Source organism: Balaenoptera physalus, assembly GCF_965194825.1.
Source record: "Balaenoptera physalus genome assembly, chromosome: 3".
Taxonomy (NCBI): domain Eukaryota; kingdom Metazoa; phylum Chordata; class Mammalia; order Artiodactyla; family Balaenopteridae; genus Balaenoptera; species Balaenoptera physalus.
The window spans coordinates 164,147,135-164,160,159 of NC_138890.1; the positions used below are offsets into that span (position 1 = coordinate 164,147,135).

General features: G+C 42.6%; 1 protein-coding gene across 3 annotated transcripts in view; it reads right to left on the reverse strand.

Moving 5' to 3' along the window:
- FBXL7 (F-box and leucine rich repeat protein 7) overlaps nucleotides 1-13,025 on the reverse strand; it is a 421,273-nt gene that overhangs the window by 306,362 nt on the left and 101,886 nt on the right. For all 3 annotated transcript variants that reach the window (XM_082453804.1, XM_082453806.1, XM_082453805.1), the window contains one exon: nucleotides 565-654. In XM_082453804.1, coding sequence (XP_082309930.1) covers nucleotides 565-654 — 90 coding nt within the window. The remainder of the gene's footprint in view (nucleotides 1-564; nucleotides 655-13,025) is intronic.

The following is a 13,025-nucleotide window of genomic DNA, read 5'->3' on the forward strand; positions in this document are numbered from 1 at the left end:
CCAACACGTGCTACTACATATAGTCAAATTCTTTATCAAGAATATCAATGCAACCAATCTTTGTTCTGACAAGCAGGACTTTTCACTTATTCTTTAAAGAATCAAACAAACCTGTTTTCCTACTCCCCGGGTATTGGTGACTAGTTCAGGTTCTACAAATCACATGACTATAACCTTCCCATTATCAAAATCCTGAATTCCAGGTGTGCCTATTTTGAAAGTTCTTGCAGGAACTTTCAACTGCAGCACAAAGATTTTACAATCATAATGTTTTCCATACTGAAAAACAAGCTATGTCATTCACAAACACTTCCCAAAAGTTAGCCTGTTATATTTTCACAAAATAACAGCATTTACCTTAAACCGCATCAAAACAACTTTAGTAGACGGTGACAGCAATGCAACAAAAAAGAAACCTGGGAAAACCTTGGCCTTCTCGTATTTAAGAATCTCATATGCTTCCACTCAATAGAACAGAACTGAAACTCACACCTTTTACGTGTCTTCCAAACACAGCCAATACTGCGACCAGAGGGCAAGAGATAATGAAGAGCAGATGCCTACCTTCACTGGTAGCCACATTCTTCTGGGCTTGGGTCGGCGTGTGATCTGTACTTGAACTCACGTCGGATGAGATGCTTGAGCTGCCTTTGCCTAGAGAAAACAGGAACGAGCAGCTTTTGAGTTTTGTAATTTCAGAACTGGACCGTGCCTTGCACTCCATCCCTTACCAAGCCGTATCACTTGTTTCCAAGAAAGAAGCCATAATACCAAGAACGGAGTTCATTAGGTTCCTTGCTTTAGGCATTAAATATCTTTTGGGAAATATCTGACCCATGTCATAGTAGAACTAAAGCCCTATTATAATATGGCTTGACTATAAACTCAGAAAAGATTATAAAACACAGTCAAATATGATAACGTAATCTTGTTTTGGCATACATGTGGATCAGAGAGTCCATGTGGGGAACACATCTACAGTATTAAGTTTTTCTTTGCAACTATAAACTATACGTTTCCTAATAAAGGATTAAGACAAATCTAAGAATGAGGCATTATCCAAGGAGCAAGAGCCTGCTGGCTCCAAACAGCTGCATCACCTTAAAAAACAAATTCCCTGCTTTATTGGGTTCTTCATTAAAACGAACAAAAAAAAAACCCACTTTGTTTTTCTAATGCAGGACTTCTCAAATGGGGGCGCCTCTCCCTCAAGTGGACATCTGGTAATGACTGGTGGTATTTTTAATTGTCACAACTGGGGAAGGTGTGCTACTTACTGGATTCAGTGGGTAGAGGCCAGGGGTGCTGCTCAACATCTTACAACGTACACAACGGCACCTCATAAGAAAGAATTATGCAGCCCAGGACATCAATTTGCTGAAGTTGAGAAACCCTGGTCTAAATAACCTCACCTCAGCTCACAACTGAGTCTCTACTCTTCTAAATTTTAATTTGAACATATACATTAATATTGCAGACATTCTCCAAATGCACATGAAAGTCTACAAATATGAACCACACTCACTGCCTCGGGAGGGAAGTGCCAATGACCATGGTGGATGGCATTCTAAGATGATCCCCATGGTACCTGCTACAGGCTGAATGTTTATGTTCCCTAAAACTCATATCTTAAAACCTAATCCCCAATGCCATGGTATTAGGAGGTGATTAGCCTTTGGAGGTGATTAGGTCATAAGGGTAGAGCCCTCATGAATGGGATTAGTGCCCTTATTGAAGAGACCCCAGAGTGCTCCCTTGCCCCTCCTACCATGAGGACACAGGGAAAAGATGGCCGTCTACGAACCAGGAAGCAGGTCCTCACCAGACACCTTGATCTCAAACTTTTCAGCCTCCAAAACTGTGAGAATGAAATATCTGTTGTTATAAGCCACCTAGTCTATGGTATTTTGTGGTAGCAACCTGGACAGGCTAAGCCAGTGTCCATGCCCTTGGTAACCTGCTCCCCTTGAGTATGGATAGAACTCGCAATTTGCCACTAAGCAACAGGACATGGCAATGGTGAGAGGATTTTGCAGATGTAATTATATTTCCTATGGCACTAACTTTAATCAAAAGGGTGATTATCCTGGGTGGGCCTGACCTAAATACATAAGTAAATCCTTTTAAAGAGCCTAGAGGAGAGAGATCCTTCCTACTGGTCTTGAAGAAGCAAAACACCATGAGTTCCACAGCTGCAAGGAAATGAATTCTACCAATCCCACATGAGCCTGGACGAAGACCCCAACCTCAGATGAGAAAGCAGCTCTGGTCAACACCTTGACTGCAGCTTGGCAAGATCCTGAACAAAAGACCCAGCTGATCCAAGCCCAGAATTGTGACCCAAGGAAACAGTGAAATAATAGATGTATCTTGTGGTAAGCCGCTGCTAAATTCATGGTAATCTGTTATGCAGCAATAGAAAACTAAAACAGTCACCAACCAATTACATCCCAGATGAACTCTTTTCACACCACAAGTTATGATCTAAACTCTTACATTAAGCTGAGAAACACTGTTTTCCAATAGTCTTCCCTGCACAGTGTACACACCCCAGTTAGGTAGAGTGAGTTTATAGTCTATAAAAAGGACAAAGTAGAAAAGCACAAATGGGTTTCAATTGAAAGAGCTTCAGGATTTTTGCTTCTTCTCACCACTGCTCATTATAACTTATGGCTCTGAAACAATTCTGTTATTCCCATCATTTCTGCCCATTTCACATCCTCCTCTCTCAGAGTTAGCAGACAGTGCAGAAACTCTCCATCAGTATGTGTCAGGCCTTTGCGGCAGCATTTATGTGAGTCAGGAAGCACCATTTATCTGCCATGGTTCACCCTTGGTGGGGGTTGACATGTTGGACCTGGTACCTAGTTAGAAGTATGTCAAGCTGGTCTCTGACCTCAGTCTGCTGCTCCCTTGTTCTCTGACTTTGGACATTTCACTTCTCAGTGTCGACATCTGATAGAGGAGATGGTTGGACTAAGTGATTTCCAGCAGCTCAAATAGTCTATGATTCTATGAGTCCATGGTCGTTCTCCTCAAACCTGAGTCAAGCAAATACTACTGTAATATGGCAAACAAAAATTACTGCGCACCACTAACTTATAGAAATTATTTTTATCATATTGTTACTTGTGATGCACAAATGGAAAATTAGAGATGGCCTCCATCTGCCTTAGATCTGATTCAACAGTAAGACCAAAACAAACTAACGAATTGGACACGAAAACAATAAAACCCATAAAATTCAAATGAACAGCATTAATTTAACCTGGCAGATGATGTTATTTTGCTGAGATTACATTGCCTTTCAAAACGTAGATGCAGCACTAGCTCCTGAAGCCAATGGGCTCTTGGTTTGGGCATGTCCACACTACCCCGGCCCTGTGGGGACTCGCCCTGCCCACCACTTCCATCCACTTGAACTCGGGGAGTCCTTCCTGCTACAACAGGGTGCACGTCAGTTGGCCCTCACTTGCTCTGACTGTATCATTCAAGCGCTTTCAGTCTGCTCTTCTTTTATTCCTTATTAGCCTATAACCACTGAAGTAGAGTTCCCTCCTTAAAAGCCAGGTGCAAACTTGGGCAATGAAATCTTGTGGGGGGACTCTGCTACAAAGAGGACCGGTATGCAAGCATCATCTTTAAGATCATCATAAAAATGAAAGCACAAAAGAAAACAACAAATTTCAGGAGAAATTTTCAGACAGATCTGAAAATGTGTGTGCAGATCCCTCAGAAGACCACAATCTGCAGTATAGGAAATGCTGGTCTGTGAAGAAAGGGAAGAAGATTGGGGAAACAAATACTATTAATAATGATTTTTCTAATAAACAGCTAACACTGAGCGCATATGCTGTGCTGCGTAGTCTAGTAAATACTTGAGATGCTTCATCGTATTATTCACTGTGCCCTACATCTGTGTGTCTCAACCTTTGTTTCATGATTGCCCTCCCTCCAAGGAAACTTTTTAGACATTTTTCCTTATCACCCTCTAACTGAAATTGTAATACCAAAGATGTACTGCAGATTTGTTATGTACTGTGTGTGTGTGTATATATATATATATATATATATATATATATATATATATATGCTTTTTATATAGAAAGAGTAAGATTTTCACTCCCCTCCACCCCAAGAACCAACTTTTGTCCCCTTGGGGGTGATATCACCTCCATTAAGAATGTATGCCTTTTGATAAGCAAAGCATTCTTAAATGCCTGAGTATTTATTAACGAATTAACTAATTAAGGAAAGCAAGGTAACAGAGAGATCGATACAGTCCATTCTTGTTATGTTCCCTGAAGTCTCTGCAAACACTGAATTAACAACAGGGAATCATTGCTCTGAGGGGAAACACAGGATTAGGTGTCTGTGAGCCTCTGATCACATTTTTGTCAACCCCATCAATACGTAAACTTGTTTTATGCGTGTTTTTAAACACAGCTTGGAGTTTGGGATTGACATGTGCACACTGCAATATTTAAATTAGATAACCAACAAGGATCTACTGTATAGCACACGGAGCTCTGCTCAATATTCTGTAATAACCTAAATGGGAAAAGAATTTGAAAAAGAATAGATGCATGTATATGTATAACTGAATCAATTTGTTGTACACCTGAAACTAACACAACATTGTTAATCAACTATACTCCAATATAAGATAAAAAATTTTTTAAAAAGAAAAAAAAATACAGACACCTTACTTATTGTTCATACATTAACGCTGAACTCAAGGCCAACAGCACCGCGACTCAAGCCTAAAGGAAGCTTACCTAACACATGTAAAGCCTATCACAGCCTTCCTGCACTTAGGAACACCAGACACCTAGCTCTTCGGCACTACACATTTCAAATCGTGAATTCACCAATAAAAACATGAAAATGTGAAACACGTGGCACTACGGAGACTATAAGGACCCTTACTCGCAGCATGAGAGCTGAAACAAGAAGTCGCCTTGTTCAACCTCAGCTGGGATCCTGCACGCCTGGCCACTCAAATTCTTCACCCTCTGTGCACATCCGAGGATGACCATGAAAGCATCGTGAGTCCCCTTCTGGGGTTACAAATAAGTTTCAGCTAGTAGGCGAATCTGCAAATACGGGATCCACAAATAGTGAGGATCAACTACATATAATCTTGTATTAAATCTGGTTTCACAGCTTGTAACCAGCTTTCACGTACACTTAAGTGGGTAGGGTGTAGGATCTAGAGTCAGGAGGCCGGGGTTTATATCTGGATTTGCCACTTACTAGTATTGAGCAAATTATAAAACCTCTCGATGCTTTAGTGTTTTCAGCTATAAACAGGGTGGGGTGACATTAAATACAATAATGCAGATATATCACTTCGGAGAGTGCATTTAGAAAATACTCAATAAATCTTAGTATAATGGGTTGCATATTTTGGATACTATTAATATGCTCTTCTCTTCTGCCTTGCTTATGGAAGCATAACCATCTCCCCAGTGAGCTCAAGTGGAAAGGGAAAAGTTGTGTGTGTGCTGGGGGCAGGAGGAGAGGGGGCACTTACAGAAGAACTGTCACAGGAGGAACTCAGAAGGAAAGAACAAGGTGATACTTGGCTTCTAATGGTCAAAAACAAATCTGCTGTGTGACAATGTTTTTGTAAGCTAAGTTATTGTCTTAGGAAGGGACTGCCAACATATCTCACCTCCTTTAGCAAATCAAGGGCCAGACCTGTCAGATTAGATCCTGGAGTTTTATATAAGGGAAGTCCAGACCAGAGGGAGGTGGTGGGAAGATGGGGCAGGAAGCCCAGCCTAGGGAAGTAACTGGAAAGGACCAGGCGAAAGGGAAGCACAGGTAAGACATACCCAGATTGCAACCTGTTTCTCTCTCTGGGCTTCCTCAGAGAGAGGGGGCGGTGTGTTAGATAAAGACGAGCAGCTCTGGGGACAGAGGGGTGCTGTCACCTCGCTCCCTATAATTAGCACACCGGAGAGCATCACCCTTAGACACCCCAGCACCAACCAGACGCACGGCCACGGCAGGCTGCAGGGTAGTCTGGCTGGACTCAGGGAGCTCCTGAGGTGCGACTTCCTGGAGTCGCCTGGGATCCCTTGTGGCAGCGACAGGACCCCAAGCAGAGGAGCGTCTGTTGGGGACCCGCCTAGGGGAGTCAGCTTAGCGGGTGTGATCCTTCTACAGCCAGAACGAGAGCTGATCACCACGGAGGGGTGCAGGGGAGGCACAGCCAGACCTGAGAAAACACTAATACCAGCAAGAACTGAGGTGCGCTGGTTTCAAAATATACCTACAAATTCTGTGACAGCCCCACTACAGAAGGCGGAGCTTCATCTCCCCTGCCCTTAAATGGGAAACGGGGTGCGGGGGGGGGGGGGAGAGGAGGGCTCAGCCACCTATGTTTCCACATGCCCTCCAGGTGATTCAGATCTGCCACACGGTCTGAGAAGCAGCCAGGAGCTTCTCCTGGTGACCGATGCCTTGACCTCCACAGAAAGCTGTACCAAGAGCCCAGGAGGACCAGGCAAAGTGCTCAGTGCGGTGACCATCACACACAAGTGCTTAACAGACATCAGCCGCCCTGTCCTGTATCCATCACGGCTGCCCACTTCTCATGCAGCTGGAGTGATCTGGGTTTGAGTGTTTCGAGCACCATCTCTGGAGTCTCTGGCTTCAAACCCCAGCTCTGCCAACTCCAAGCCACATGCGTTATCTATGAGCAAGTCTCTCAAACTCTGAATCTTGTTTCATCTCCTGTAATGTGGAGATGGAAACCTCTTTCACTTTTTGCAAATGGGTGTCATGGTGCCCGGGCTTTGACATCCTTCTCCAGAGAAACAGAACTGATAGGAGATGTGTAAATATCTCCTATCAGGAGACATGTAATGACCAGGGAAAATTATGGCATTATTTCTATAAATAAATAAATAAATAAATAAATAAGTAAGTAAGTAAGTAAATAAATAAATAAATAAATAAATAAATATATAGGGTTATTCATATATGCATATATGTAAGATACATATAGGGCTTCCCTGGTGGCGCAGTGGTTGAGAATCTGCCTGCTAATGCAGGGGACACGGGTTCAAGCCCTGGTCTGGGAAGATCCCACATGCCACGGAGCAACTGGGCCCGTGAGCCACAGCTGCTGAGCCTGCTTGTCTGGAGCCTGTGCCCCGCAACGGGAGGGGTCGCGATAGTGAAAGGCCCGCGCACCACGATGAAGAGTGGCCCCCGCTTGCCGCAACTAGAGAAAGCCCTCGCACGAAACGAAGAGACAACACAGCCAAAAATAAATAAAATAAATAAAAAATAAAGTAGCTATTAATTTTAAAAAAAAAGATATATATATATAATACCAACACATATAATATATATAGATACAGAGTCAGAGAGAGATTTAAAGGAATTGGCTCACAGGATAGTTGAAACTGACAAGTTGGAAATCTGTAGGGTAGGCAGGCCAGCAGGATGGAAACTCAGGAAGGAGTTAATGCTGCAGCCTTGAGGCAGAACTCCTTCTTTTCCAGTAAATCTCACATTTTGCTTTTAAGACCTTCAAGTGATTGGATTGAAGGCCCACGGTCCAGTCTACAGTAATCGTCAAAAGTAGTCTCCTTAAGGTCAACTATTGCAGATGTTAACCACATTCACAAAACACCTTCACAGCAACACCTAGATTAGCGTCTGATTCCACAGCTGGGCACTACAGCCTGGCCCAGCTGACACATACAAGTGTCCATCACGACGTGAGACCCACGGGAGTTTAAAATCCATGTTTACCACTTCCGTGCACCATGCCCGGGAGAAGACCTCTCAAACTCTCTAAGCTTCACTGCCTTCATCCATAAAATACCGATAAAAACAAACAAACAAACAAAACCAACTACCTATTTTCTCTACTAAGAATAGGGGAACTGTACCGCCACCTTTCAGGGTGGGAGAGGTTGCTATGAGCTAATAAGGGCTGTAAAGCATTCAATCACATCCGGTCCCGGCCAGAATCCACCATGATTGTTTACTACTGACATATTTATCACCGTTCAATTTCTATCAGGAAACAAGAAATGAAATTTAAAACACTGATTATTATTTTACTATTATATAATAGTAAGTAAATATTACATACACATATAAATTAAATTCTACATGCCTTATAGATCCAGTAAAAAAATCCCTCAAGCATAAACAAAGTTGGCAATTCTGCTTTCTATCCAACTGCTACATGAAAGTTTGTTTATTTGACCAATGGCCAAAACCCCCATTAGGAGTTGTTAGCATATCCAAACTGTGCCTGCTGGATTTGGTACAGTAAAATTTGGCTTTTTATTGAATTTCCTCCCAAGTGGGCTAGAGGCCCAAATGAGGGCAATTGAACAAACAATTAGGTATCAAATATACAAATACCAAAGCAAGCGAAGACTAATAATGCACTGAAGTTGGTAAGCATTGTCTGTTAACAGGTGAACATACACACGTGTAAATGTGAACCACTGTACGGACAAATTAGTTGGTGGGTCAATCATTTCGGTCACTTGGGGCACACTGTTAACCCGGGAATGTTAGCAGAAGAATGTGATTCCAATCATTGATTCCTTCAGGCTTTCTGTTAGAGGGTGACAGGTTTTCCCAATGTCTGAAGAGAAGGAGAAATGTTCATTAAATGGGGATCCTATTAGAATAAGATTCTAAGTCTCTTTTAATATAAAAATCCCCATATATAAAATTGCAACACTAAGTTTCTTCTCTCTTCTCTTTCCCAGTGCCCAGGCTGACTGTGCAAATGCAGATGTTTAAAACAAGACAGTCAGACATTCCGTTGTTATTTATTGATAACATGAGGAAGGTAAAGGGGAAGACAGAAAAGATCAATCAAGACATAACAGAAAAATGAATCAGTGGGGTCCTATGATTTCTAACATTTTCTTAAGAGTCCAAGAAATCCCTTGCAAAATTGGCTCCCTTTATCAATTCCAGACTATATGCACTGAACTCATTCCTGCAGATTTCAGCCACAGACCTCTGATAGGAAATCTACAAAGGAGCACGTGGGCCCACGTGGTGAGGGCCTTAGCCCCTTATTTCCTGTTTCTCTCCGGCACCTTGTTTCCAAGCGGCTGCCGGTGCACCATGAGAGTCTGCTTTAATATTAAATGTCCACACCAAAGGAAAGAGAGTTTCTCTTTTTTTTTCTGTATCTCAGAATTAGATCAAGGGAGCAGTGGGTCATGTTTGTGTGTTGAATTCACTGTTATTTTCCTGATTGTCATCTTGAGATACTTTCTTATCTTCTTTGATCCACAGTTCAAATGTCTGTATATACAGAATAATAATATTAGTTACCTCAAAAAATGATCTGGATTAATCCCTGGCCCAGGTGCATATTAGTTTTTGGAAAGAAACTGAACACATACTGTGAACGCGTATTAGCTCTTGCAGGCCAGCGGGGATTTAATAGATGAGTTCTCCAGAGTCGGAGACGCTGAACTAGAGTGAAATGAGGAGGCCATCAAATCCTGAGCCCCTGCTTCACTTTATTGTGAGTGAAGAACAGTAGATGATGTCCTTCGCTTTGCTTCTCCATTTTTTGTTCTCTCCTGGTGAAGACTGGAAATACAGTCTCAGGAGGACAAGAAAAAGAAAGGAAAGGAAAGGAAATAGAGAACTCTCAGTCATGTTTTGATTTTTTTTCCCTTCCAAGCCATTTAATGTCCTAACTGGAACTTTCTTTACTCCAGTTTCCAAAGCACCTAACAAGTGACCTCAGGGCCACTGAGCAGGCCACACATGCTGTAACTGGGGGGCAGTCTAGGCAGAAACAGGGAACAACATCTGTTAACCGAGCACCTCCTTCACCCTGCCCGTGTGCTGGGCCCTTCCCCTACAAGGCCACAGTTCTCATAGGTTTATGTCCAGCCTGAGAAAAGCCAAGGATGCTTTTCAACACTTAGCTCATTGCTGAGAGATGCAAGATCTGGTTCAGGGTGTTGGCATTTTTTTCATTATTTTAAAAACATATATAACATAAAATTTGCCATCTTAACTATTTTTTACGTGTACAATTCAGTGGCATCCATTACATTCACAGTGTTGTACACCCATCACTACTGTTTACAAACTTTTCCATTACCTGACACAGAAATTCTGTACAATTACCCAGTAACTCCCCATTCCTCTGTCCTCCAGCCCTTGATAACCTCTAACCTGCTTTCCATCTCCACAAATAAGCTTATTCTAGATACTTCATATAAATGGAATCATACAATCTTCATCCTTTTGTGTCTGGCTTTTTTCACGTATCATGTTTTCAAAGGTTCATCCAGATTGTAGCCTGTATCAGTACTTCATTCCTTTTTATGGGTGAATAGTATTCCACTGTGTGTATGTACCACTTTGGGGGGCATACTGACGGCCACTTGGGGTGTTTCCACCTTGTAGCTACTGTGAATGATACTGCCATGCCAGAGTGCTGGATTCAATACTTGTGGTTTTTAACTTTGAAACTTCTAGTGCTGCTTGTTTCCAGCTGAAATCAGATCCTGAGGGCTGCGGCTGGAGCAGGCGAACACAGTACACAGAGTTCTTCCAGGAGAGGAACAGGGACAACCCCGCGGCTGAGTCAGCAGCTCCTCCGGAGCCACTTACTTACGATCCTGCAGCAGCTTCCAGGATGGGCTGCCAACCGGCCGACATCACAGAGGCTAATAGAGCAGCACAGGGCTTTGGGATCCGAACACACACCTGCTGCACAAAGCTTGGCTCTCCCGAAGCCCATGGGACTTTGATTGGAGCTGGACAGCCAGGAGATGGCCTGGGGACGTCCCCTTTGCCCTCTACCTGGGGATGGTCCACATTCTCTCTAGGAAAGGCAAGAGCTTCGGCCTCAAGGCAGACAGCACAGGAGCGGGAGTCCCCGCTCCAACACCACACAAGTGAAACCATGATGTGAAATGCAAGCCTGGGCTTAACCACACACGACCCTGCAGGGTATCTAGTCATTTAAGTAACATTAGCTTAGAAGCCAAAGGCTAAAGAGAGAAAGAATTATATAGAAATGATTTAAGTGATCAGTAATCATTCCACATTCTAGTGTCACGCTCTTTTTACCTTGGTGAGGAAAGAAGGTTTTCTTAGCCAAAATGTCAATTAAAGCCAATCTTTTCTGCATTACTCCCGGAGGCTGTGATTAGTAAAAAGAAAAAGAAGGAAGGCACATGATTCCGACACAGCCCTCTTAAACGAATCCACGGAAGGCAGCAGGATGGCTGCAAGTGTGACTAAAGCCGGAGGTGCGGCCCAGGGCGTGAAGCCCGACTGCCCGTTGCTCGGACCCGCATCTTGGCTTTGCCACTAACTAGCTGGTTGAGCTGGAGGAAGTTTTTTTACTTTTGGAGACCCTCAGTCTCTCCATCTGTAAAATGGTGTACTGGGAAATATAAACTCATAGAAACAGCTATGAGAGTAAAATGAGGTCAATTCTATAAGGCATATACATATAATAGATACTTAATAGATGTTAGATGTTAGCTATTATTAACCATCCTCCCTACTTTTATTCTTAATCAATAATTCAATTTAATTCAGCAACTACATGCTAAACCTACTGTATGTGAAGGATTATGATTAGCACTACAAAAAACAAGACAGTCTATACTGGGTGAGGATATAAAACACAGACACACAAATAGAATTGAACATAAATGCAGTAGGTTTAAGTTTTTAAATAGGATCATTAAGTGATATTCCCAAATACTATTTGATTCATAAAATTTCATTGCTTTTTAGTATGACTGCTTTTTTCTTTTATAATGATGTTAAAAATATGTAGGGAGATCAGCTCGGTGCTTTGTGACCACCTAGAGGGGTGGGATAGGGAGGGTGGGAGGGAGGGAGATGCAAGAGGGAAGAGATATGGGGACATATGTATATGTATAACTGATTCACTTTGTTATAAAGCAGAAACTAACACACCATTGTAAAGCAATTGTACTCCAATAAAGATGTTAAAATATACATATATATATGTAGGTTGATTATAAACAAACTCAGTCTGTCTTCTCCACTGGATTCTCAACTTCACAAGGGTAGATTCCATACCTATTTTGTTCACTGCTCTACTCTCCAAAGCAAGCACTGTGCTTGGCATATTATGGTCAATCAGTACATGTGTGTTGAATGAATTGGCATAAGACTGAAGGACTGACTGAGTGAATAAACTGGAAATTCACTCCTAATGGAATAGCCCTGTTCTCATAATATTTCCTAAAAAGCACTATCCCTTCCTTACGGGCACCAGTTATATCTATGTTACTCCAAAAGTTAGTCTTTACATAATGGCTATGTGTTGAGCATGCAAAACAGAACTTACAAAATCCATACAGATTCCCAGTGGTGACATACTGTATACTACTTTGTATTAGCTTCCTAGGGCTGCTGTAACAAATTATCACTATCTGGATGGCTTAAAACAAGAGAAGTGGATTGTCTCACAGTCTTGGAAGCTAGAAGTCTGAAATCGAGGTGCCAGCAGGGCCGTGCTCCCTCCAAGGGCTCTAGAGAGAATCTGCTCCATGCCAAGAATCTCTCTTGGCTTCTGGCAGTTGTCAGCAATCCTTGGCATTCCTTGGCTTGGGGCAGCATATCTCCAATCTCTGCCTGTCATCAAATGGCCGTCTTCCTTCTATGTGACTCTGTATCCCTTCTTAGAAGGACGCCAGCCTTATGGAATTAAGGGCCCACCCTACTCCAGTGTGCCCTCATCTTAATCATTACACCTGCAACGACCCTATTTCCAAATAACGTCACATTCTGATGTTTCAGGAAGGGAGGGGGAGGACGCTCTTCAACCCAGTAGATTCCCCAACACCATTTTCTGCAGAATGAAGCAGAAAGCAGAAAATCCTACCCTGAGTCTATCCTATGAGCATTTACTCCAGTCTCCTTGCATGGCAGTATTATTTTGACAGGAGAAGGAAGATTAGCCATAGGGTTTAATGCATCATGGAATGCAGAAGTCCTGAAAGAGTCTCCCAGCA